General features: G+C 40.1%; 1 protein-coding gene and 1 non-coding gene across 9 annotated transcripts in view; one reads left to right on the forward strand and one right to left on the reverse strand.

The window, feature by feature from the left end:
* RBPJ (recombination signal binding protein for immunoglobulin kappa J region) overlaps nucleotides 1-26,794 on the forward strand; it is a 242,172-nt gene that overhangs the window by 126,484 nt on the left and 88,894 nt on the right. Inside the window, exon 1 of one of the 8 annotated variants that reach the window (XM_061419849.1) lies at nucleotides 424-574. The exons of 2 other annotated variants lie outside the window; for them this stretch is intronic. In XM_061419849.1, coding sequence (XP_061275833.1) covers nucleotides 516-574 — 59 coding nt within the window. In that variant the 5' untranslated portion in view covers nucleotides 424-515. Of the gene's footprint in view, nucleotides 1-423; nucleotides 807-1,400; nucleotides 1,624-26,794 lie in introns of those variants that run through there. 5 more of the 8 variants (XM_061419842.1, XM_061419843.1, XM_061419846.1 and 2 more) reach the window with 5 other exon arrangements.
* Nucleotides 10,195-10,266, reverse strand: TRNAY-GUA (transfer RNA tyrosine (anticodon GUA)). The gene has a single exon. It is a non-coding gene; the product is annotated as a tRNA-Tyr (tRNA).

Consider the following 26,794-nt stretch of genomic DNA (forward strand, 5'->3'; position numbering starts at 1 on the left):
AGCGCTTCGGCGTCTGTATGCAAGGTGGACACAGTAGTGGTGACTTTGCCAGAGGCCTTGGCCTGACCTTATTTCACACCCAAGGAGAAGAAAGCTAAGGCAATAGAGTTCAACCTCAAAAAAGTTTTTCATTTACAGAGCTCTGGTGGCTACCCAGGGGGTCGAATGAACTAAGTTCCTGGTTTGTTACTCCTCCGAACTCCAGGCATCTTTGTAGCTCCAGTACCTAACGCTGACATTACCATAAAGAAGGCGTCCAATGAACGTGTGAATGAATGAAAAGGGCTGGGAACTAAAGGGAGCGGGAAGCCACTTGGAAAACACCCATTTGAGGAGGTGTTTCATCTGGGCCTGTGAAACGCGGCAGATTTTCCCAGGACCCCTCCTCTCTACCCTGGGCTCCGCCTCCTGACCCCTCCATTCCCCGTCCCCTCGTAATCCCCTCCGGTTTTCCTCAGTCTCCACGTACGTCCCTCAGGGCGCGTCCCAAAACCCGGATAACCGGAGCGCTCCCAATGGACCAGATGGAGGGTTCGCCTGCGGAGGAGCCGCCTGCGCATGCTCCATCGCTTGGGTAGGTTTCCAGGGAAGGCAGCGAGCTGGATCCCCTAAGCTGTTGGCGGTGCGAGGCGTCTGGCTCTTTGCGGCTGCTGCGAGGGGAAAAGGAGCGCGGGGGCTGGGTGGAATCGAGGAGTGAGGAAAAAGGGAAGGGGCGGGGGAGAGGGACCAGGGAAGGCGTCGGGGGAATCTCGCGAGGGTTGGAGTTTTGGCGAGAGTTTGTGGAAGATGGCGCCTGTTGTGACAGGGTAAGTCTTGGGGAATCCGAGCGCAGGGAACCGGGAAAGTTGCGGGCGTCCAGCAGCCCGCGGCGGGCGGCGGGTTCGACGGCCGCGGCACGCTTGGCGTCCGGGAGTCGCGGGGGCGGTGTCGCGTGCGCCGGGCGCGGCGGCGGCGGCGTGTGGTCGTGCGCTGCCCGCTCTGCGCCGCCGTGGCTCGGGCTCCGGCGCGTGAGGGCGGGCGGCGGCGAGGCCGGCGGGTGCGGGTGTGAGTGCGGCCGGGAGCGCGGGGCCCGCGGGCGCCGTGCCCGCCGCGCGCCTTCCGCGCCGCCGATCGCCGGCCCTCCCTCCCAGCCCGGCGCAGCTTTGTTCCTCGGGGCCGTCGCCGCGGTCTCGCCGGGCCGATGCCCCCAGTCCCGTGCGCTTTGTCTTTACCCGCTGCCCCCCGCTACTCTCTGCCCCCGGCCCTTTGTTTCGCCGCCCTGGGCGCTTTGTCCGACCCGTCGCGCCCCGCATCCTTTCTCCTCTCCTCCCCTCAGCTGGCCTTTCTCCCGGACCCCTTTGTTGTCCCCCTCTCTATTCGGTAGCTGAGTGACCTGCCTCAGCCCAGGCACTAGATTTCTTTCAATTTTGGTTGCTTTCTTTCGAGCGTTTCCCTCTCACCTTTCTGCTTGGTCCGTGATTACCCCCGGAGGCTTTGTCTCCCCCATCCAGTGGCTTATTTGCTTGGCACCCCCTTCACCTCCCATCGTCGGTTGATTTATCCACTACCCACGGTGTTTGTCCGCTGGACTGTCTCAGCCCCGGGGACTCCATCTGGTGTTTCTACGGGAAGACAGACCCTACGGTTTGTTGTTGTTTTTGTGGGTCTCAAAGCTGCGTGGGGATACTTAGTTTCTTCCTCGGCGCTCCTCCTCTCCGGCACCCTTTTCTCTCGGGATTGTGTGCACACCTCCCTACCATCCCTTTCTCTCGGGATTACAGTGTCTGCCGTTTTCTTCGCGGTCTCTTTGGGCGCCTGGTTGTTTTGCTTGGAAAAAGTAGCACTGGAAAAAGACCTTGGTCTCTTGATTATTGCCGCCCCCACGCCCCCCGCCCCCCATCCGCGCCGCTAGGTTTCTGACGGCCTAGGCCAAGGGCGGCTGTTGTAGCTTTGCGTCTGGATTAGCTGAGGGTGTTGTAGAGGCGCAAGGTGTATTTTTCTGTTGACGTGTGAGAATACTTTCAGTTTTCATGTTGGATATTCATTTGGTGTGTGCGTAGCAGTTGAGTGCATTTTGGTGTTGAAAAACTTGTGAATGCTGGGGTGGAGAATTTCAGCATTTTCAAGATTCTAGATTTAGAGTTCAGTTATTTTACCAGAAACTCCTACTTTGCGGGGAAAAAGGGAATTTTGCTGCTTGGGAATTTGATACAACTGTTTTACCTTTTCTTAGATTTTAGATAGTTTACAGTTATATGCTTTTGCCTCTAGATTTATGACAGCCCTTCTGCCTCATCTTTGAAGTTGAAATGAGGAAAGCGCTTAAGAGTGCTATTTGGGTTGATGAATACTGCTTGTAGAATCTTGTGGAATGCATTCATCAAATGCAGTTAAAAGACATTTAAGTGATAATCTTTAAGGTAAAAGGGCTTCTAGTGTTAAAAGAGCTTTAATTTGTTCAGAGTGCTTACTGTTATGGAAATATTAAAAGCTTGGAGTTTTCTGTGGGAGTTGGGGGAAGATGGTCTGGTGTACTTAAATGTTGCCTAAATATTCTGGTGCTGAAATAATAGGTATTAGATTTTGCATTGTTACTAGACTGAATATACAGTTCTGGACACTGACCCCCCTCCCCCCCCCAACCTACTAGTTGATCATTACTTTAGAAGATATGTTATCTATAAAGTCATTTGGAGTGTCTTTTCATTTATAAACCAGGAGAAGTGCTACTAGTAGAGGATATACAAGTGTGAGGAATATTGGTGCTGTGGAAAGCATTTTTTTTTAAGGCCATGATTAGAATTAGTTTGAATTAGTTTAATTTTAATTAATTGAAAATCACCTTTCATAATTGATACTAGAGGCTTGTGTGAAAATTTGCAGTCTGGGTTCCATGAGTGCATAACACCAACAATCATTTCGTCTTCCTTATTTGTTCCTAGTGCGAACTCATTCTTTGGAAGGTAAAATCTTGAGCACACACTGTTGTTTCTGACTGTAAGCAAAGTATGAAGTGTATTAATGGAAGGTATTTTGCTCTGACTTGTGCAGATAAGAATGAGAACATCATAAAAGCAACTTTAAAAGATCAAGTTGTGTTTTTTGTTTTTAAATTGTGTAAGACCTTTATTTTGTGACCAAATAAAACAGCACTTTTATTAAATTACATCAAACAGCAGCATATTTAGAAACATATAGCATGAGTTGTGACTGGGAAACTTTCATTCAGATTATTGACTATTAAAGCTTTAAATTTATTGTGCATGCAAATTGCAGATGGGTCTGTAGAGTATATTTTCAGGAAAAAGTATGAGAGACTCACTCAGAGTATTTTCACAACTATTCTAACATACGGTTTTTAAATAAGTTTAAAACTTACCTGTTGTTCTATACCAGCAGATTTTTATCAGTATCTTAAGTGGCTAAGATAAAAAATAATTTGGGGAGAGGAGGAAGCCACTCTTGACAGCTATAATTCATTAAATAATCTTTGCCACTCTTGATGGACAAAGTATTAGGGGGAAATTGGTGTTTGAAAGTTCTTGCAAATCTTAATTGTGGTATTCGGTCATTTTAAAAGATGTATTTTAGGAACCTAGGACTTGGCTTTAAAACATTATTTTATATTTTGCTTCCTCCTAATACGAAATCTCATGTTATTTCAACTAGGGGCAGTATTTTCTCATGGATTGACTAAAAGTTGTTATTTTTGGCATCTGGCTTTGTGATTATTTCCAAGTTACTCTGCTTCCCCTGGGCCAATTTCCTAACTATGTAGTAAAATGGGAATTGTAGTAACTTGCCACATCTGCACAGGACTGCTGTGCCTTAGGATTTGCAGAAAGCATCTTTGGATGAAAGGTGTGGCTAAAAATCTAGGAATTCTTACTGAAATAAGCTGATGTGAAGTATGTCATATTTTATAGAAAATTACATAGAAGGTTATGAACTAAGTTCTTGGGAAGTCACAGTGGTGATAGTGGGATGAAAAACCCCTGAATATGTACTATAGTTTGGGTAGTAAAATCAATACTTTTTTTTTTTTTTTAAAGGGACATGGATAAGTAAAACAGATTACAAGGTGGTGTGTGTGTGTGTTGTGTAAGAGACTGAAGATCTGTCAGACTCAGATGTAATAACGCATTTAAAATTGTGGGATGCTTTTCCTCTGTTGATTTGTTTTCCGCACATGGTAATTTTTTAAAATGTTAGCACAAAACGTTTTCATTAGACTCTAGGCCAGAATGTTAATAGTAACAACTAATTTTCAGTATAACTGATATATTCTTTAACACTTTGTCATTTACTCTCAATATTTTCCAACAAGCAGGACCTTAATTTTGGACTTGACATTTGGCCTAGGAAAGTCTTTTGCATTTGGGAGACACTGTAGATATTTATTGAACAAACAAAACCTGTTGCTTCTCTGTTCCTGGTAGATGATGTCATGTCCGATTAGTTCTGCAATCCAGGTGTTCTTTCTAAAACTAACCCTTTACATTGTAATTTTCTCTTCTGAAAAACTCTTGAATTTGTCTCTTTCATCCTCACTGCCACAGTTCGTGCTGTCATCGTTCTCACCTATCTTACTATAGACATTGCAGCTTTCTCTTTCTGCTTGTGGACTCACCCTCTGTGTCCAACTTCCACATAGTCTTTCTGGAGTGAATCTGATCACTTCACTCCTTAGTTTAAAAACCTTTCAATGGCTCCCCCTAGCAGCTTTTGTTAAGAGAGGCAGCAGAGTGCAGAGTTTATGAGCTCACTTTTAGGATTTAATCTGAACTGGGTTCCTAATTTGTCTTTGCCACAACCTCAGTAAGATTGACAAGCGATTTCACCTCTCCTTGCCTCCTCCGTGAGTTGCAAGGTAATTATTTTTAGCTCAGTGGGTTGCTGTGAAAAGTAAATGCAATAAAACATTTTAGGATACTTGGTACAAAGCAGGTGCTGAAAAAAATGTTAGGATGGCATGTAGGGGCCTCTATAATTATTTCATTTACCTTTCTTCAGTGAGACTGTTTGCCTTTCTGTCCCTTCATAGTCAATTCTCCAGCCATATTTAAGAATTTGGAGTTCCTTGCTTGGGCTCAATCAGCAGTTTAATATATCCATGTGCTTGACAAGTGCTGGTGTTAGTAGATTTGGGTCTGAGGATATTCTAACTGGATTCACCAGGCTGGGTTCATTGCCTCTGCATGTATTCATGCAGAACCAGGTGTAATTCACTTGGAAGTGTCATAACACAATTTTTTTTCTTAATATATTCTTATACTCAAAAGAGTGTCTAGAACATGATGGGGGCTTCAGTAAAAAGTTTTTTGGACAAAGGACTTGGAGGACTTTGAAGTCTTGATACAACATGGTTCGTGTAAGCAGAATTTCATGTGTACAGGGAATATGTTGATTGCATAAGGAACTTAGCTGCTGAAATACCCAAAGGAATTGATATTTTCAGCTGAAGGCAGCCCATATAGCTCCTGAGAATATTGCAGTACAATTCTTAGGCAAAAGCTCCTTTGGATTATTAGAAAATAGTGTATTGTTTGTACAAACTGACAGGCTTAAATATCGTATTTTGTTTTTTTTTGTGTAGTTGACTATTCAGTGTTTCTCACAAGGTTACATCGTTTTTAAGTGTTTTAAATACTTCTTAGATGCATAGGGACATATATTAAACCTTAAGACTCTGTAGAGTCTTTTTTGGGGATCCATGTCTTTGAACCAAATAAGTTGATAATCTTCAGGAAAATTCAGGCTTTGTAGACAAATTACTCACAGATAATTTCTCCAAGCTTCAGATTCTACCTCTATAAAATAACGAATGATATTTTTGTTGTATTTATTGGTGAGGCACACTGACTATCAAGTAAGGTAAAATATGTGTCAGATAAAACAGTGTATGTGTAAGTGATTTGTAAATCGTAAAGTTCTGTGTACAAATACTTTAATTATAGTAATCAGTTTCTTTTGGTAACCTTTTGCAGTCAGGATTCAAGATGGACCTTTTTATCTTGCAACCTGTGGTTTGTGGGTCATGTTTTAGAAAGGAGCAGTGTATTTAGTGTAGAGCACCGCAGCCCTTGAAATATGTTCCTTGGCATTTTGAGCAGACATATTTGGTACATTAATGCTTGACCATGCATGTTGTTACGGAGTAATCCCCAACTTTTGGGGGTCTGCTTCTAGGCACTCTAGTCTCTGCTTGGACAGCCATAATGATGAAGGAATGTTGAATGTCCAATGGCTAGCATCTCTCAGACACCCTGCCCACAGTTCTGGATGCCCTGTAGGCCTGGCACAACATCATGATATCATTTACGCTTCATTAGGCCTGCTCCTGCTTCAGGAGGTGAAATGATATCCTGATGGTGTGAAAACGGTAATGCATTTCCTGCACACAGTTTACTACTGGGGAAAAAACAAGTATTGGGGGCACTGTGGCTTGGTTTGTATAATTGGTTGTAGTTACTTACCTGTATAAATGTTTGTGTATGTTTGTTATGTTTAGACAATGCAGAGTGATAAGCATGACAACTTTTCAGTCAGGTTGTAAGTTCATGACAGTTTTGGGAATATTGAAATTATTTAAGTTTACAAAAGCAAAAAGAAATGACTGCTTCTTAGGTATCCTAAGTGGCAAAAGCCTTGCAGTGAAAATGCTGCACTAGTTGGATGTGAGATGGAATACACTAGAAAATCAAGTTAACCCCTTTAAATTCCCTACCCATGCTTTGTTTTCTATATTCAATATATTTAATTTAGCCCTAGAACTAATGTTTTTTGTGTATGTGTTAATTAGAGTTATAAATGGATAAGAATTTTGTCTCACTAAGTTTGTATAACTAGGAAAAATGTTTATTTCTTTGAAATGAAAGTTGCTCAGTCATGTCTGACTGTTTGCGACCCCATAGACTATACAGTCCATGGAATTCTCCAGGCCAGAATACTGGAGTGGGTAGCCTTTCCCTTCTCCAGGGGATCTGCCCAACCCAGGGATTGAACCCAGGTCTCCCACATTGCAGGCGGATTCTTTCAGATGAACCACAAGGGAAACCCAAGAATACTGGAGTGGGTAGCCTATCCCTTCTCCAGCGGATTTTCCCGACCCAGGAATGCAACCAGGGTCTCCTGCATTGCAGGCGGATTCTTTGCCAACTAAGTTATGAGGGAAGCACAGCTTTATGCAATTGCTTTATGAAACCCTATTTTTTTTTTATTACATGATAAAGATTGTGTTATATAACTGCAATATTAGTTGCCTTATAAAATAGGGAATCGGTGTTACAGGTATTTTTTATTATTATAAATGAATTCTTTTGTAAACGGGTATATTCTCTTTTTAGAAAAGTGCTGCTGCTTTAAGATCTTGCTTTATTTTTCCAGCGTACTTTTTATTTTGGCTGTGCTGCATGGCTTGTGGGATCTTAGATCCCCCATCAGGGATCAAACCTGTTTCTCAGCAGTGCAAGTGCTGAGTCCTCTAACAACTGGACCAGAGAATTGCTTTTTTTTTTTTTCCTTTTTTCTTTTTTAAATGGAACTTTTTTTAAAGGGTAGTTTTAGGTTCACGGGGGAGCCTTGTGGGCTGCCGTCTATGGGGTCTCACAGAGTCGGACACAACTGGTGTGATTTAGCAGCAGTTAGCAGTTGGGTTCACAGCAAAATTGAGGGGAATATTTTCCGTGTACTTCTTGCCCCCACACAAATCACCTCTATTATCAGTATCCCCCAATAGAGTGATATATTTGTTATAATTGATGAATTTACATTGACATGTTATATCTCCCCAAATCCAGAGTTTACAGTGGGGTTCACTGTACATTGGGGTACATTCTGTAGGTTTGGACAAGTGTGTGTGTGTGTGTGTGCGTGCATGCATGCTCAGTCATGTCCAACTCTGCGACCCCATGGATTGTAGCTTGTCAGGCTCCTCTGTCCATGCGATTATCCCACAGGGATTCTGGAGTGTATTGCTATTTCCTCATCCAGGGGATCTTCCCAGCCCAGGGATTGAACCTGCATCTCCTGTGGCTCCTGCATTGGCAGGCAGATTCTTTACCACTGAGCCACCTGGGAAGCCCTTGGACAAATATATCTACAAATGTGTCTCCCATGTAGTAGCACAGAGTAGTTTCACTGCCCTGTAAGATCCTTTGGGCCCTGCCTGTCCATTTCTCTCTCCGTCCCTTATCCCATCACGGAAACCCCTGAACTTTTTATTGTCTCCATAGTGTCCAGCATACTTTTTCAAATCATTTAACTTTTGGTTTGAATATGAGGAAATTTTTCATGCAAAAAATTATATAGTTCTGTACATAGCTCCTGATCTACCCACTAACTGGAGAAAGTGAAAGTCACTCTGTTGTGTCTATTTGTGGCCCCATGGAATATACAGTCCATGGAGTTCTACAGGCCAGGATACTGGAGTGGGTAGCCTTTCCCTTCTCCAGGGGGTCTACTGAAACCTAGCTAACTGAGTATTTACAAATGGGAAAGTCTGAGTGAGGTGAACAGGTGTAAGAGCATCTACAGAACTGAGAGTCTGTTTTCACCAGCTTTTAAGTAAATACAGAGTATTTTTGCATACTTTTGTAACATTTGACATAATATTGTAACAGACATCTTTCTGCAAGTATGTAAGTATATCTGTATTATTTTTTTTCTCTGTATCTAATCTGTCAGCAAGCTTCATGAGAACTGGATCAGTATTTTACTTACGTTGCCTAATTGTGGAGCAACTGCTCTTGGCTAGTTTGTACAATACTTGCTGGATGAACAGGACTTGAGTGGATTTAATAAAATATAATACTTGCCACTAGGTGGCACTTAGTTTAAGTGATAAATAAAGCTGACGCTCAGCTAGATTGGTTTTTCTATGCAGAGCCCATTGATAAAATGACCCCCTGGATTCATTCATGTTCAGCTCTCTGCCAGTTTTGGACTGTACTTTCTGAAGTGGGATATGAAACATATAGCAAATAGAAACCTAACTTAGAGTGTTGAAAAACAGAAAGTATAATGGCATTAGAGTTTGTCCTGTGGAAAGAAGCTGAAGTGAAGCTTAGTGAAATTGACAGGTGATCAAATTTCCCACTGCTGAGTGTATTTAAAGCGAAGTCTTACATTTTAGCCCTTGTTTTTTGTTAATAATTTGTGGATCGTTTTAAAGAAGATTGGGAATTAGTTTCTTGGATTTAATGAAAGATGATGGAGAAGTGTGGTCTGTAGGGATACTGGACTATGATTCTATATCCTCTTATTTAAATTCTGGTACGTTGTCCTCTTGTTGTGGAATAACATATAGAAAGTACCTGCATCCTGTGTGACAAAAATTGTTAAATTCATTAGATTCAGGAAACTTCAGATCTGGAAAAGACTTTGTTAATCATATGTTCTAAAGTAATTACTCACTGAAATGTAGACACAGATTAAATAATTTACCCGTAGCTAATGGCTGAGACACATTGAGTATCTGAGCTGAGACTAGTGCAGGGAGAGATTTATGCTGGTCTTTTATTCTTTTGTGTTTATACCACTCTGCTGCCTTTTGAAGTTACGTGCACTTTGTTTTTTAAAATACTTTTCTTCCCCTATTTTTGTGGGCTCAGATGAAGAATACAAGTCTCGCAGCCCCAGGCCTGGGAGTGCTGCTGCCAGTTTGCTTGACTCTAAGCCTTTCCCCTTTGCTGTTTCCCTGTTCTTTATCTTGTACTGTATTTTGACTGACCAAGGTGGCCACATCCTTGTTCTCACTGCACATCTCCTCAGTCACTCTGCGTTAGTTGCCCCTATGCAAGAACTGCCTGGTTCACTTAACTCCTGATTCACTCCAGTCTCTGCTTCTTGCCTCCTCAGCTTCTTAGTTCTGCCACTTGGCACTAAATTGCACCTGACTATTTCCAAAACTTCTGGAAGAGAAAATGGCAGAAGAGGAGATAGAGAAAAAAGAAGACTGTCATGGGAAGGAGGCCACAACTTGAAATTGTATACTGAAAGATGAGCTTGTTTATAAATTTGATGATTTTCATACAGTGATTTTTCTAACGTATTTATGACAAGATAATAATATTTACTCTCTTGACTGCTCAGATGCTAGGTTGTGTCCAACTCCTGCAACCCCACAGACTGTTGTAGCCTGCCAGGCTCCTCTGTTCATGGAATTCTCCATGCAAGAATACTGGAGTGGGTAGCCATTTCCTTCTCCAGGGGATCTTCTCTACCCAGGGATCGAACCTGGGTCTTCTGCATTACAGGCAGATTCTTTACCATCTGAGCCACCAGGGAAGCCCCTCTTGACTGTGGAATTCATTAAATCTGTTGTCTATCATCTCTTCTTATCCAAATGACAAGGAAGTAAATTAAATCCATTTCAGCATTCCAAAGATAGTAGGGATAGTTTTGGTTTGGTGGTTTACTTGTAGCTTATAGTAATGAGTGTCATTATTTGATTTAAATGGATAGTGCTGAATTAATGGGAGTTGTTGCTTCACTGTTGGGGGAAAAAAACAAACCCTACACAGTTATAGCTTTCAAAGATTATTTATTTCACAATTATCGATAAACAAGTCACGTTTCATTCTGGCTTTCCTCTGTGCTACAGTGTGATGGGTACATTTTAATACAGACTTTAGTGGCATGTTAGTCCTTTAAACTTTCTTAGCTGTAAGTCCTTGACGTTGTCAGTTGGAAAATTAAATCTTTTAAATTACATTAGAATTTAAATTCATATAGTAGCTTAGGTGTGCTGTTGATTTATTTTTTCATTTCATTTTACCCTGTTTCTACAGCTATTTCAGAGAAGTGACTATCTTGATGTGCAAGTTTTTCTTAAGGGCTAGTTAATGTCATCTGTAAACACTCATCTTGATTATTTCTCTTGTTGGAAAAATAATATGTTTGTTATAAGAAATTCAAAAGTTACTTGAATATATCATGTAAAGTGAGCCACTGTAGTCTTCCAGTAGGAAATTAGCTACTGTTATCAACTGGGAGCATATTCTTAAACTTTGTTTTAAATGGAAATGTTAACATTCTATATTTAAAATGTCATTAGTTTAGCAACCACATTTTTTTTTTTTTAAAGCAAACAAAATATTTAAGGGGATTAGGGAACTGACATTTTGGTTGAATGTCTCCTGAGACCTCAACTACACTGTGAAGGGAGATGGTATCTGCATTTCATAGATAAGTCTGAGGGTCAGGGATTTAACCCAGGCTCACACAGCTTTCCTTCTTCCTTGCCACTGCCCTGCCCTGTACTCAGAGAGCTTCTGTTTATCTCTCCACCTAAATGTTAATCATTTGAAAGCTTCCAAGCTCTCTAATAGATGGCAAGACAGTCCCAGATATAAGTAAGTCTAATACGAGGCTTAGGAGATTATTATATCCTTCTCTATTACAATACTTCAAAAATAAACCTTTATTTTTGACTAGTGTTTGAACTCAAAAGGTTCTCTGAAGTAGCATCATTTGTCTATAAGTAAAAATTTAAAAATAATCTTGTTGGATACTCCTGGGATAAAGTTAAATCAGTTAAATCCTCTTTCCTCAATTTGTGTTTTTAGTTTTTATCCATCATCTTACTCCTTTTCCGCCTAGAGACCAATTTTCAGGTCATTTAATTATTTTGTATACACATTGTATGACTTTGGACAATTTATATAATTGTGTTGTAACTTAAGTTTCCCCAATTGTAAAATGGGGAGTATATCTCAGAATTCTTGTGAGGATTCATGCATGTATGCAAACAGGCTGCCAGACTTGGCTGTTCTCTGAGAATTACTTGCTGCTGATTTCCTTTCATACATTTCTTTCAAGTCACTGCTTTACCACTTATTTTTATATCCTTCTTTTTGTTACATGTTAAAATCTGATTTTTCATCCCAGACCGTCAATAAATAACCCTTCACCTGGCTCCCAAAACCTGGTTTTATTTTTCTGCATCCTTTGTTTTTTGTTGACCATGATGTCTTTGTTCTTGACTGTTAAGACACTATGTTAACCTCTTGAACATTCCATCTTTTCTACCTATTCCGTCTTTAGTCTTAAATATTGTGGTTTGCAGTCTTTTTCTTTCCTTGCTTTATCTATTCTTTGACATTATATTTGTATCATTGCCTCAGATGTTTATATCTGTATTTCTAAAACTACTACTAGTTGTTCTGTAGGCCAGCCAAATTTGTTTTTTCCTACCACCTAGACCTGTTATAGCATCCTATAAAATAGGCTTGTTATTTAGTCGCTAAGTTGAGTCTGACTCTTTTGCAACCCCGTGGAATGTAGCCCTCTGTCCATGGGATTTCCCAGGCAAGAATACTGGAGTAGGTTGCTATTTCCTTCTCCAGGGAGTCGTTCCAAACCCAGGGATCAAACCCAAGTGTCCTGTGTCTCCTCATTGCAGGTGGCTTCTTTTACCACTGAGCTGTTTCATGTTCTGGGCTCTCCTTTCCTTGCTCACTGCCATCGTTTTATTCTCCAGGCCGGTTTCGTCTCCTGGTTGGACCACTGTCATAGTCTTATCAGCTCCTTCCCCCGCACCCCCAAATTGCTTCTGTCTTTAATCTGTGGCTTTTGGTAGCTCATTATTGTACACCTGCTAGTATTGGGAGTTTGTGGGGTTACCTTGTAACCTATTTTTTTTCTTAACGTTGTCCACATATTTTGATTTTGTTGTCCGGGTGCTTTTTATGTGGAAAGGCTGAAAAACTAAGCTGGTGCCACCACCATCCTAAAATCCTGTCTTGAGCTTTTTAAAAAGAGTCATTTAGACAAATACATATTCCTTGTAAACAAAGATCAATATAGTAAAGTGAATAAGATAGTTCCACTGCACATCTAAAATCCCAACTCCCAGAGATATGCACTGCTTACAGTGGGGTGAGTATACTTTCAAACTTAAGGGCAAACTCTCTGCTTGTGCCTTAGATCCCTTGCCTTCTCAGCTACTCTATGACATTGGCTAGCTCTCTGGCCTTCCCGCTGGTCTCAGTTTTTACCGTTTTAGTGAAGCGTTCTTGACGATATACAAACATGCTGCTTTTTCTCATCTGGACTCCCCACTCCCCACTAGTTCCTATTTCTCTATTTCCCTTTGAAACAAACTTTGAACGAGGAGTTCTTTCTATCTCCAGTTACTCTTACTCCATTTCCCCTAAACCTTTTTTTAAGCCAGGCTTTTGCCTGGACCACGTCAGCAAAATTGTTCTTATCATAGTAGCCAGTTCCCTCCATACAGGTGAATGTGCAGGCCCCCCTTGACTTGACTTGATCAGTGGCATTTGATATCTTGTTCAAACTTTTTTTTTCTTTGACTTCTAGGATACCACACTTCTGGTTTCCCACCTCACTGGCACTTTTTTTTTTTTTAATCTCCTTTATAGTGCTTTTCATTTTACTGCATTTATCCTACTTTTTATTCCACATTTTGTTCTCTTTCCCTGTTTTATTTTACTCACTGGCATGTATCACCTTCTAACAATGTGTGTTATTCGCTTTTTGCTTTATTTCTCTTCCCCACTGGAATATAGTGGGTACGCAATATGTGTTTGTTGAATGAATGAATAAATGAAGTGTTCTAACTGCATCACTATTTGAATGCTCTGTTGTTTTCTCATTGATTTTAAAGTCCTACTTTTACTGTTGTATGTTAATACTTAAAAAATTTTATAGGCCCCCTGGTACAGATACAGATTCATCTAATGTGGAGTCCATGGGGTTGCTAAGAGTTGGGCATGACTGAGCGACTTCACTTTCACTTTTCACTGTCATGCATTGGAGAAGGGAATGGCAACCCACTCCAGTGTTCTTGCCTGGAGAATCCCAGGGACGGGGGAGCCTGGTGGGTTGCTGTCTATGGGGTCGCACAGAGTCGGACACGACTGAAGCGACTTAGCAGCAGCAGCAGCTTTGAGCTCTGTTGTTGCATTTATTTTGTGCTGTGTTTAGTTGCTCAGTCATGTCCAGCCTCTTTGTGATCCCATGGACTGTAGCCACCGGGCTTCTCCGTGGGGATTCTCCAGGTAACAATACTGGAGTGGGTTGCCATGCCCTCCTCCAGGGAATCTTCCCAGCCCAGGGATGGAAGGCCTTGCCATTGTCTGGAGAGGAAGATAGTGTTCTTTTGTTTTACAGAAACTTAACCAAGTCCACCTGCTGGTTGGTGGGGGGTTGAAATTCAAACGCATGTCTCTGGATTCCAGTCCCATTGCCATGAACATCGTCTGGTGATGATGCAGTCTAGTGTGATGATGCTACTGGGCATCCTCCCTTCCGCATGTGTGGTTAACTCTTAGTCATCCATCGGCACGTGATTGGCTGTGCTCACTAACCACAGGAGCCCCTTCCTCAGTCCAGGCAGAAAACAGATCTGATGCAGAAGGGTAAAGTTGCATAGGGAAGCGGTTTATACAGGAGTTTTTTTAAATAGACTTTTTTTTTAAATAGACTTTTTAAAGAACAGTTTTATGTGGGATTTTTGCTTCTAAAGTTTATTATATGATTTTGGAAGGAAGGTTTTTGAAAACACAGGCTGGTGGTCATGAAATAGACACAGTTCCCCACTAACTAATTTGATAATATCCCTGCTTCACTTATTTTCTGTGTAAATGATAACTTAGATCTAGGCTTTAAGTTAGAAATGATACTGTATGTGCTGGAAGGCTTTAGAAAGTAATTCTCACACCATGTAAGTGAAAGGTATCACTGTTAAAAATGACTTGAGTCTCATGTTTTTGATACTTGAGATATATACATTCTTTTTATTATATTATACTGGAGTACTTTTCATTTTGTTTTATGTAAAGCTGTTAAAGTTTTTTTGCTGTCAAATTTTGTTGTTTTTCTAACTAAGACAGCAGCTGTGGATGTGGCTTAAAAACTGATGAACATCTACAATGATGAGCCTTTATGGAGCAATGAAAGGCCGCTCACAAATTATATCCACAGTTGCAATGAATTCTGTGTTTGTTCTCTAAGGGTGAGTGTGTTTTGAGAGGGATGAGTTAGGACAGTACAAAGAGAGTGTTTCTATTCTGGGACTCTTTGGAGCAGTCATTTCTATTACTGCTCTCCGTTTCTTATGATTTTGAAGCAATTTGGGATATTTTGCTTGACTTTGTGATGATCTTTAACTGTATTACTTGGATATGTGTACAGTAAAGGTAAACTGTAATTTTAGTTGGTTTATGAACATGGTTTCTGTCATCAGATATTTTTGCATTGGGCAATTACTTATAAGCAAGTACTTATGAATGATGCTTTACCTATGTCTTCTGTTTAAAGCTATAAATGTTGGATTGTTTGGAACTAACCCACTCGTTTTCTTGCTTGGAGAATCCCATGGACAGAGAAGCCTGGCCAGCTGCAGTCCGTGGGGTTGAAGAGTCGGACTCAACTGAGCAAGTAACACACATAATTAACTCCTACATAGTGTTTAGACACAGTGTATATCCCTGTTTTCATATCAAAAGTATATGGTTTTAATATGTTATTGAGCAGATCCAAATAGTTAAGTATAAATTATTAAAGATAGTTTTCCTCTGAGATACTAAAGATCGCACCTAAAACTGAGCTACAAGAAATAAGGGAACCGCGGTTATTTTCTGTTAAAATATCTAGAAGATAAAACTTTTCCATTCTAGAAAATAATTTATTTCAAAAAGACAATAAAAAAGAGAGAATGGTTGATGAACAATAGTTAAAACAAATGAGACTCTGACCAAAAATCAAACAGAGCAAAAAATCCCATAACTGAATCTGTGGGATTATAGGTCAGTATTTATGCAGTTATTAGAATATGTATTTGCAAACTTCTAAACTATGTGTTTAAATCAACATGATAGATTCACTTTATTTGTAAAGGCAATGTTTAACATGCTTCCTAATCATAAATTGCTTATTATTGAAGATATTAAAAAAATACAGGTTGAATATGCTGTTGAAATTAACTTTTTTGTTGTTAAACTGTCTCATTCTTTCTAGTGGTTAAGAGAGTTTAAGAGTTTTTTTTTTTTTCTGAGAGTTTAGACTTTGACAGTAACGTCTGTTCTTTTATTGTGAAGCACAGGATTTTATGCACATTAGAAATCATAGTTTTCGTGAATTGTAGTTATTATCCACAATCACTTTTAGATATAAAAGTGTTCCCAGTGAGTTACTCCTGATTCATAATCAGATTTTAGTACAGCAGATGTAGACTACCAGTGGAATAATTAGCCAAAAATATTAGGGGATTAGAGAGCCCTTTGTGTAACATTTAGCTTTAGTTTTTTGGCTAGTTTATATGAATAATTAAAGTTTTGAGGCAGTTAAATTTTCTTTTCTTCTCTTGGGATTTCACAGTTGTCACTGGTAGCTGTAATCACTAGGGAAATAGAAATATTATTTCCATGAATAGATGGCTTTTCCAGCACTCATCTCTGGCAGTGCTCCTGAGGTTTCCGTTTATGTTGGACTATTTACTAATCACACCAACTTGGTATACTTTGGAAAGATGACACCTGGCAACAGAATGTGATGTAGATATTAGAATGACTTAGTGAACTTGAGAGAACTCCCAAAAGTTGGAAGTGTATGAAATTCCCATGTTCCCTGGGGGAAGTTAGTCTGTTCCTATGAGAGGGATCACCTAGTGATGGATACTTCTTCCTCATTAGCTCTGACATCAGCGTGCTGTTTTCATTTCTGCTCAGTCAGATAACTAGCCCAACCGTGCTTTGAGGCACTGGTAGGCTTTTGTTAGGATTAAGGATAGGTTTCTATCATGTATGAGGAAGAGTTTCAGAGGATACAGTGATACAGTTATTGAAAATTACAAAATCATGCCTTTTTTTCTGCTCTAATGTGAAGCTTTTTCTTGGTATTAATAAGATTATCTCCCAGCGCACCCCCCCCCCCCACCGCCGCCATGCGTCTGTTTTCCTTTTCCTTTAATTTTTTTTTGGTGGAGAGGGGCCCTGCTGCCTGGATTGTGGCATCTCAGTTCCCTGACCAGGGGTTGAATCCAGGCCCTCGGCAGTGAAAGCGTGGAGTCTTAACCACTGGACTGCCAGGGAAATCCCATTTTGGAAATTTTAAAACACAAATATTGGGCATCCACATGTATACCTATGCTCCTGAAATTTCAAAGGCACAAGTCTACTATTAGGATTCTACAAGTTTTGCATTTGTAAGCTACATTTACTCTGTAGCAAGAAATACCTGTATTTTGAAGTCATTTTTAAAAAATTAATTGAAGGATTATTGTTTTACAGAATTTTGTGGTTTTCTGTCACACATCAACAAGAATTAGCCATAGGTACATCATGTCTCCTCCTGCCGAACCTCCCTCCCATCTCTCTCCCCATCCCACCCTTCAGCCTGTCACCGAGCCCCTGCTTGCGTTCCCTGACTCATACAGCAGATTCTCACTGGCTCTCTATTTTACATATGGTACTGTTGAGTTTCCATGTTTCTCTCTCCCTTCTCTCTCCTCCCCTCCCCCGTGTCCATAGGTCTGTTTCTCCATTGCTGCCCTGAAAATAAATTCATCAGTGCCATCTCTTCAGATTCCATATACATGTGTCAGTGTATGATATTTATCTTTCTCTTTGTGACTTACTTCACTCTGTATAATAGTCTCTGGGTTCATCCATCTCATTAGAACTGACTCAAATGTGTTCCTTTTTATGGCTGAGTAGTATTACATTGTATGTATGTACCACAGCTTCTTTATCCGCTCATCTGTCTTTGGACATCTAGGTTGCTTTCATGTTCTAGCTATTGTAAATAGTGCTGTGATGAACATCGGGGTACATTCAATTTTGGTTTCCTCAGGGTATATGCCTAGTGGGATTGCTGGGTCATACAGTGGTTTTATTCCTACCTTTTTAAGGAATCTCCATCCGGTCTTCCAGAGTGGCTGTATCAGTTTACCTTCTCACCAACAATGCGAGCGTGTTGCGTTTCTCCACACCCTCTCCAGCTTTTGTTACTTGTAGACTTTTTGATGATGGCCATTCTGACTGGTGTGAGGTGGTATCTCATTGTTTTGATTTGCATTTCTCTAATAATGAGTGATGTTGAGCATCTTTTCATGTCCTTGTTAGTTGAAGTCACTTTTTAATGATATCCAAAAGGAATCTAAGGACAGAATTTGTGACGACATGTTATTTTAAAAAGACAGAATGGAGCTTTATTTCTTCAGTATAACTGCTTGGGGCAAGTTGTAAGAGTGAGATTAGTCTTTTGGAGTTATTAGAAATTTGTCAAGAAGTAAGAAAGCTGGTCGGAGAAGGCAATGGCACCCCACTCCAGTACTCTTGCCTGGAAAATCCCATGGACGGAGGAGCCTGGTAGGCTGCAGTCCATGGGGTCGCTAAGAATTGGACACGACTGAGCAACTTCACTTTCACTTTTCACTTTCCTGCATTGGAGAAGGAAATGGCAGCCCACTCCAGTGTTCTTGCCTGGAGAATCCCAGGGACAGGGGAGCCTGGTGGGCTGCCGTCTATGGGGTCGCACAGAGGTGGACACGACTGAAGTGACTTAGCATAGCATAAGAAAGCTGGTGCTTTACACATTTTGTTGGAGTGGGAGGTGGTGGTGCCATTTGTTAGGATGAGATAGCACTGAGATAAATGACATAGTGGAAGAGTAGAGTTCGTGTTGGTGGGGAGAAGTTTTTGGTTTTGAACATGTTGTGCTGAGGCCTGTGTGAGAGAGTTAGTTGAAAGTTTCCAGTGGCCAGTTACATATATAAATTTTTTTTTCTGTGGTTTCTGGAGCTCGGGAGAGAGAGGTCCCTTTTGGAAATATAAACTTGAAGACTGCTAGATAGTAATTAAAACCTGGAGTGTGGGCGAAATCTCCTCAGGAGTTAAGCAGAGACAAACCTCTGGTGAGCATCAGCACTTAAGGTACAGGTGTAAAAACTAGTAAAGGAAGGTTAACACTAGAGGTGAAACAAAACCTAGACAGTGCAGTGTCACCAAAATGAAGAGCATGCTTCCGGGAGGAGGGAAGCCTGTCGTTGTGTCACATGCTGCAAAGAGGGCGCGTGAGATAAACACAGGTGCTCACCAGTTGAGGACTTTAGGATTTCAAATTGGTAAAAACAACTTTAGTGAACTAGTGGGAGCTAGAATGTGGTTTGACGCGGGCTGAGGAGTGGTTCAGAATTTGGTGGGAATGGAGCCTATGTGTGGTGATGGAGCTTTTTAAGGTGGAATTGCCTTCATTTGTTTATATGCTTATTGGAAGGAACACAATGAGGGAAGGGGATGAGACGTAATTGAAACTCCTTTTGTTGCCTTTTCTATAACATTGTACAGCTTCTTATGTGTTAATGGAAAGTCACCGTTAAAAGTGGCTTTTGTTGGGGAGAGGGACACACATTTGATAATGCTATGACAGTGAAGACATTCATGAACTTGACTGATATTCTTAAACTTTTCAGAGCCTTTCCACATTGACTATCTCATTTTGATGAGGAAAAATATTCTGTATTGTTTTTCTCCTCAAGGGATGATGTGTATTTGTTGATTCTTTCATATTGTTTTTTTTGGCTTGGTGTCCCTAGTGATTAACTGAGGCATTAACTGAGGCAGATTTAATGAATTCACGTGAAGCCGCAGAAGCTTGCCTGTCTTCTGGTCTTGATCAGTATATACGACAAGAGCAGTGTGCCGCCTGCAGCAGTTTGTTTTGTTTTGTACTGTATTCCAGTCTCTAGACTTTTGGTTGTTTACCTGTACCAGGAAAAAGTTAACATACACCCCGATATATGTGATTATGTAGTAATAAATTATTTGAAATGTACTTTGCTAATATTCACAATGAAGTATGTACAGAAATCTCAAATGTTGTGATACAAATGAGGTGAAGATTTTAAAGATACTTTTAATAGAATGGTAGAACCCCTTTTTATCTTCGCAAGTATTTTTTAGGGAGAGCAGTGTAGTTAGTTTTCTTCATTATTTAAACTGTATGTATATATGCTTATTATTTTTTTTAAATCTTGGTTTATACTTTATGAGAGTCATTTAGAGAGCTAGTTGTAAGTTGTTTTATTTCTGTACAAATCATGTAATTTTATAGTTGAAATGTCATTATTTAAATGCCATGTTTACCTTAAATGTTTTTAATTTTACAAAAATAACTGCCGGATCACATACCACAGGAAGCTCCATGCCTCACAGGAAAAGTAATCAATTGGGGAACCTCTTTGTATAAAGAAAAATGAGTAATTCTTCTGATTTCACAGTCCTTTTAGGTGCTTTGCTCTTGTGTGAAGAGGAAACCTCTGTGTTGTAGAAAAGATTTTCATGGTTACTCCTTATTTCATGAAGCTGCAGTGTTTTATATAATTAACCATATCCATGACATCTGGTAGTACTTTGTACAATTCGGTTGTCATTTTCTTTGCTTGCTAATTGAAAGGTGAAATGAATAAGTTTCTTGTGTGATGGGATCTCAGTAAGCTTTTTATAGAAATTTTTATTTTGAGTAAAGTAGGCACTCTCATAGCAGATGATATTCTAGATTTTCCATAAAAAGTTTTAAATAAGTAAAGAATCTCCCTCCTGAAGACACCTTGTCTTTTTGTTCAGTTTTCTGTGCCTTGTACCTAGAAGAATGCCTGTCATGTAAAAGGCAGTCAGTAAGTATTTAACTGTAGAATGAACTTGCAGCTGAGAACATATTGATATTTTCCTGTATTTTCTTAGAAATCTTTGCATTTCATCAAGAAGCCAGCAAACACTGTATAAACTGAGGCACATTAGAAAAACATAACTACTCACTTTATGACAAATATCCTATAGTACGTAATTTTTTCTAATACTAGTTCTTCTCCCCACCATAATCTTGAACAGTATTTTCTGTGTATATTTATACAGTAGTTTACTCACAGAAAGATACATTTTGGTTTATGTTCATGTTATTCCCCAAGTCATATTTAAGCCTTGTCTACCATTACAGGAAAAATAAGTTTTTCCCCACGGTATGTGTTTATCTTATACTATTTTATAAGAAATCATAAAAGAAGCACCTAAACTTAGTGATTTCCAAAGTTCTAAACTGGAAATCGTGACTTTAAATCTTGCCAGAGAGAAAAAGCTCACAACCTAGAGATCTGTTAATGTTTTAAGTACTTAAAGTTTTAAGTATTTACTAATTGTTGTTGCTTTACACTGTCATTTGCTAATATATTGGGGCAAATTTTATACACAGGGAGACGTTATTGTTGGTAATAGGTGTAAATCTGTGTTTTAAAAAGTTATCTGTATCTTCTTTTTGATTCTTACTGTATCTGGTTAATCATTTTTACTTGGTAAAGAGGGAATACTAAGAAGAAAAGGTCCCCTTCTGCCATTTATCTGTTTAGTGTGCTTAAATTATTAGTATTATCTCCAATGCTACTTTTGTTGCACGAATTATCTTAAGTCCCTCACCTGTTTTCTGTGGGCTCAGGTCATTAAACTAGGTAATTTATGATATGTTGAAACAGATCAATGAGGGTACCGTTATCAACCCTTCACATTGTGGAACCCTCTTATTCCCTCAGTCTGGGACTATCTGACATAAACTGACTGAGCCCTAGTGATATATTCAAAGTTTTGGAGTGCCAGCTGTATCCCGAGTATAATATTTATTGAGATAAGGACTTTAGAAGAGAAAGAATGCTGGAAATAGGATAAGGAGTGTCAGGAAGAGGTTGCAACAAGATAAAGTGTTTTTGGAAGGTCTCTGAGATGGGGACACTTGTGCAAAGGACCTTAAGGATAAGGTGACAATGTGAGGCATGTTTGTGGCAGAGCATTTGAGGAAGAAGGAACAGCAAATGGAAAGACCCTGAGGCAAAGTGTGCCAAGATTAGATATGGTGTGTGAAATGAAGACAGGAGTCAAAGCTAACCTCATGTTCTGATTTGAGCAATGGTATTAATTACAGGTTCCATCATTTGATATGGGAAACAGGTTTTAGGTGTGAAATTGGGAGATGATGACATATGCACAGGAATAATTTGCTTGTGTGGTTTCTGGAAAAATGTCATGCAGGCAGAAAACGTGATTTTGAATAACTCTCACTCTAAATTGATGATACAGGTGGCACAGTGGTAAAGGACCAGCCTGCCAATGCAGGCAATTGCAAGAGATGTGGGTTCAGTCCCTGTGTCAGGAATATCCCCTGGAGAAGGGAATGGCTACTCATTCCAGTATCCTTGCATGGAAAACTCAGTAGACAAAGGAGCCTGGAGGGCCACAGTCCACAGGGTCGCAAAGAGTCAAGCAGGGCAGAGTGTGCATGCACACATGGAAGATGAACTAATTTATTATAATTGCTCAAGTCAAAAGTAATGAAGGAAACTTTCCTGGAGTAAATGAAAGTGTTTTACATATTAATTTTTGATTACTTAAATGATTACTTGAAATTTTCTTGTTTTATTTTATAAAATGCATAACCTCTTTTCCCAACTCTGTTGATTTAAACAATAAATGTGGTAATACTGTACAGATTACTGTGTAATCTCCGACATGAAAAACATAATAATGAGACTATATAGATAGAGACAGGGAAATAGGAAGGCACAACATTAAGACTATAATAGAAAAAAGAAATGCATTTTTGACCACTGTGATATTGTGATCTATAAATCTGGTCGTCAGATGACCAGAATTTATTTCTCATACATGTTAGGTCTTGTCCACAGTTCCTGACTCAGAGCTCCTAAAACCTTTTGAATTTCCTAAATAATGAGAGTGATAAAAAGTGTCTTTTGTTATGTTAATATGTTAATGAGGTAACTTTCCGACCTTTCCCCATTCCTTGCCCTTTGCATCTCTTCCAGTTTGAGATATATGCTTTATTATAAATCAGTAATGTAGTAAGATTGTAGTAACTCTACACATGGACATCACCCACATGGTCAATACCGAAATCAGATTGATTATATTCTTTGGAGCCAAAGATGGAGAAGCTCTATACAGTCAGCAAAAACAAGACGGGGAGCTGACAGTGGTTCAGATCATGAACTCCTTATTGCCAAATTCAGACTCAAATTGAAGAAAGTAGGGAAAACCACTAGACCATTCAGGTATGACCTAAGTCAAATCCCTTACAATTATACAGTGAAAGTGAGAAATAGATTCAAGGGATTAGATCTGATAGAGTGCCTGAAGAACTATGGACAGAGGTTCATGACATTGTACAGGAGGCAGGGATCAAGACCATCTCCAAGAAAAAGAAATGCAAAAAGGCAAAATGGTTGTCTGAGGAGGCCTTACAAATAGCTGTGAAAAGAAAGAAGAGAAAGGCAAAGGAAAACAGGAAAGTTATACCCATTTGAATGCAGAGTTCCAAAGAATAGCAAGGAGAGATAAGAAATCTTTCCTCAGTGATCAGTGCAAAGAAATAGAGGAAAACAATAGAATGGGAAAGACTAGAGATCTCTTCAAGAAAATTACAGACACCAAGGGACTATTTCATGCAAAGATGGGCACAATAAAGGACAGAAATGGTATGGACCTAACAGAAGCAGAAAATATAAGAGGTGGCAGGAATACACAGAACTGTACAAAAATGATCTTCATGACCCAGGTAACCACGATGGTGTGATCACTCACCTAGAGCCAGACATTCTGGAGTGCAAAGTGGGCCTTAGAAAGCATCACTATGAACAAAGCTAGTGGAGGTGATGGAATTCCAGTTGAGCTATTTCAAATCCTGGAAGATGATGCTGTGAAAGTGCTGCACTCAATATGCCAGCAAATTTGGAAAACTCAGGACTGGAAAAGGTCAGTTTTCATTCCAATCCCAAAGAAAGGCAATGCCAAAGAATGCTCAAACTACCGCACGACTGCACTCATCTCACACTCTAGCAAGGTAATGCTCAAAATTCTCCAAGCCAGACTTCAACAGTACAGGAACTGTGAACTTCCAGATGTTCAAGCTGGATTTAGAAAAGGCAGAGGAACCAGAGATCAAATTGCCAACATCCCTTGGATCATCAAAAAAGCAAGAGAGTTCCAGAAAAGCATCTATTTCTGCTTTATTGACTATGCCAAAGCCTTTGTGTGGATCACAACAAACTGTGGGAAATTCTTAAAGAGATGGGAATACCAGACCATCTGACCTGCCTCTTGAGAAATCTCTATGCAGGTCAGGAAGCAATAGTTAGAACTGGACATGGAACAACAGACTGGTTCCAAATTGGGAAAGGAGTACGTCAAGGCTGTATATTGTCACCTTGCTTATTTATATGCAGAGTACATCATGAGAAACGCTGGACTGGATGAAGCACAAGATGGAATCAAGATTGCCGGGAGAAATATCAATAACCTCAGATATGCAGATGACACCACACTTGTGGCAGAAAGCGAAGAACTAAAGAATCTCTTGACGAAAGTGAAAGAGGAGAGTGGAAACATTGGCCTAAAACTCCACATTCAGAAAACTAAGATGTGACATCTGGTCCCATCACTTCATGGCAAATAGATGGGGAAACTGGAAACAGTGACAGAATTTATTTTTCTGAGCTCCAGAATTACTGCAGATGGTGACTGCAGCCATGAAATTAAAAAAAGATACTTACTCTTTGGAAGAAAAGATATGACCAACCTAAACAGCATATTAAAAAGCAGAGATATTACTTTGCCAACAAAGATCCATCTAGTCCAAGCTATGGTTTTTCCAGTAGTCATGTATGGATGTGAGAGTTGGACCTTAAAGCTGAGAGCTGAAGAATTGATGCTTTTGAACTGTGGTGTTGGAGAAGTCTCTTGAGAGTCCCCTGGACAGCAGGAAGATCAACCAGTCCATCCTAAAGGAAATTGGTCCTAAATATTCATTGGAAGGACTGATGCTGAAGCTGAAACTCCAGTACTTTGGCCACCTGATGTGAAGAACTGACTCATTGGAAAAGGCCCTGACGCTGGGAAAGATTGAAGGCGGGAGAAGAAGGGACGACAGAGGATGAGTTGGATGGCATCACTGACTCAGAGGACATGAGTTTGAGTAAGCTCTGGTAGTTGGTGATGGACAGTGAGGCCTGGCATGGTGGAGTCCATGGGGTTGCAAGAGTCGGACACGACTGAGTGAACTGAGCTGAGCTGAATGTATTAAGCGTGAGCCACTCTAGCAAATGAGTCTTCCAGGGAGGACGTGCTGCAGCCCATGGGGTCGCAAAGAGTCGGGCACGACTGAGTGACTGAACTGAACTGAAGGAGGGGGTCATGGGAACCTCTGATCTGTATAGGTGATTGGTCAGAAACACAGGTAATAACCTGGGCTTGAGGCTGGCTTCTGAAACCCCAGGTGAAGGTCACTGGAACCTCTGAAACCAGAGTTCCATCCAGTCTTTAAAATCCCATGCATGGAGGAGTCTGGTGGGCTACAGTGCATGGAGTTGCAAAGAGTCAGACATGATTGAGCTACTAACACTTTCACTTTCCTTTCACATTGTATTAGGTATTATAAGTAATCTAGAGATGAGGATGTGCATAGGTTTTATGCAAATCTGGGTAGGTAGTGTCAGAATTGAGTTGAATTGTAGGATACCTTTCTGGTGATCAGTGGATTGTTTGTTGGTGTGGCAATTAGTTATCAGAACCTAAACCTATATTTAGTCACTTAACTTAGGTCTCCGGGTATCACTTGAGTAATTTTTTCCGAGAATGCTTTGTTATAAACAATTAATTCTGGGCAATTGTGTATGAAAATATATATTTTATACGTCCTGTTTTCTAGGCAAATTATGTTTATCTTTCTATGTGAGCTTTTTGTTTTGATGCTGTATTTATAGCTTTGGAAATTCATGTAAGCTGAATAGCCTTAGATTATTCAGTAGAATCATTCTCCATAGGATCATCTTCTCTAGTTGTTAAGAAATGAAATACATTAAGAGCTGTGTTGGGGTATGTGTGTTTCTCATGTCTACATTGATCTTTGTTTAAAGATCAATAAAAAATCATCAAAGTGTCATTAATCACTCCTGCTGCATTTTACTCCTAATGGAGCAGTTTTAACACACATTATTTTCTCTATAGCATTGGAGTTTACCTCACAAAAAACTATCTGTGGCATTTTGGTCAGTCCATGTACTAAAGGTTCATAAGGGATGTTTTGTATAATGCACACTGGAGTTGCTGCCAAACTTGCTTGGTGGCTCAGACAGTAAAGAATCTGCCTGCATTGCAGGAGACCCAGGTTCAGTCCCTGGTCGGGAATAGAAAGAAGGGAGAAGGAAATGGCAAACCCACTGCAGTATTCTTGCCTGGAGAATTCCATGGACAGAGGTGCCTGTGGGGGCTACAGTCCTTGGGATTGTAAACAGTAGGACATGACTGAGTGACTAACACTTTCACTTTGTATCTGCAGATTCTACATCTGAAAGGTCAATCGTGATTCGAAACTATTTCGTGGGAAAAAATTCCAAAAGTTCCTAAAAAGCAAAATTTGAATTTGCCACTTGCTGGCAGAGCTTTTTTTTTTTTTGGCAGAGCTTTTTATATAGTATTTATGGATATTTGCATTGTATTTCATTGGAAAAACGGGGCTTCCCTGGAAGCTGAGATGGTAAAGAGTCTGCCTGCAATGTAGGAGACCGGGTTCCATCCCTCGGTTGGGAAGATCCCCTGGAGAAGGAAATGGCAACCCACTCCAGTATTCTTGTCTTTAAAATCCCACGCAGTGAGGAGTCTGGTGGGCTACAGTGCATGGAGTTGCAGAGTCAGATATGACTGAGCAACTTCACTTTCTTTTCACATTATATTAGGTACTATAAGTAATCTAGAGATGAGGATATACACAGGTTTTATGCAAATACTGTGTTATTTTT

Source organism: Bos javanicus, chromosome 6, assembly GCF_032452875.1.
Source record: "Bos javanicus breed banteng chromosome 6, ARS-OSU_banteng_1.0, whole genome shotgun sequence".
NCBI lineage: Eukaryota > Metazoa > Chordata > Mammalia > Artiodactyla > Bovidae > Bos > Bos javanicus.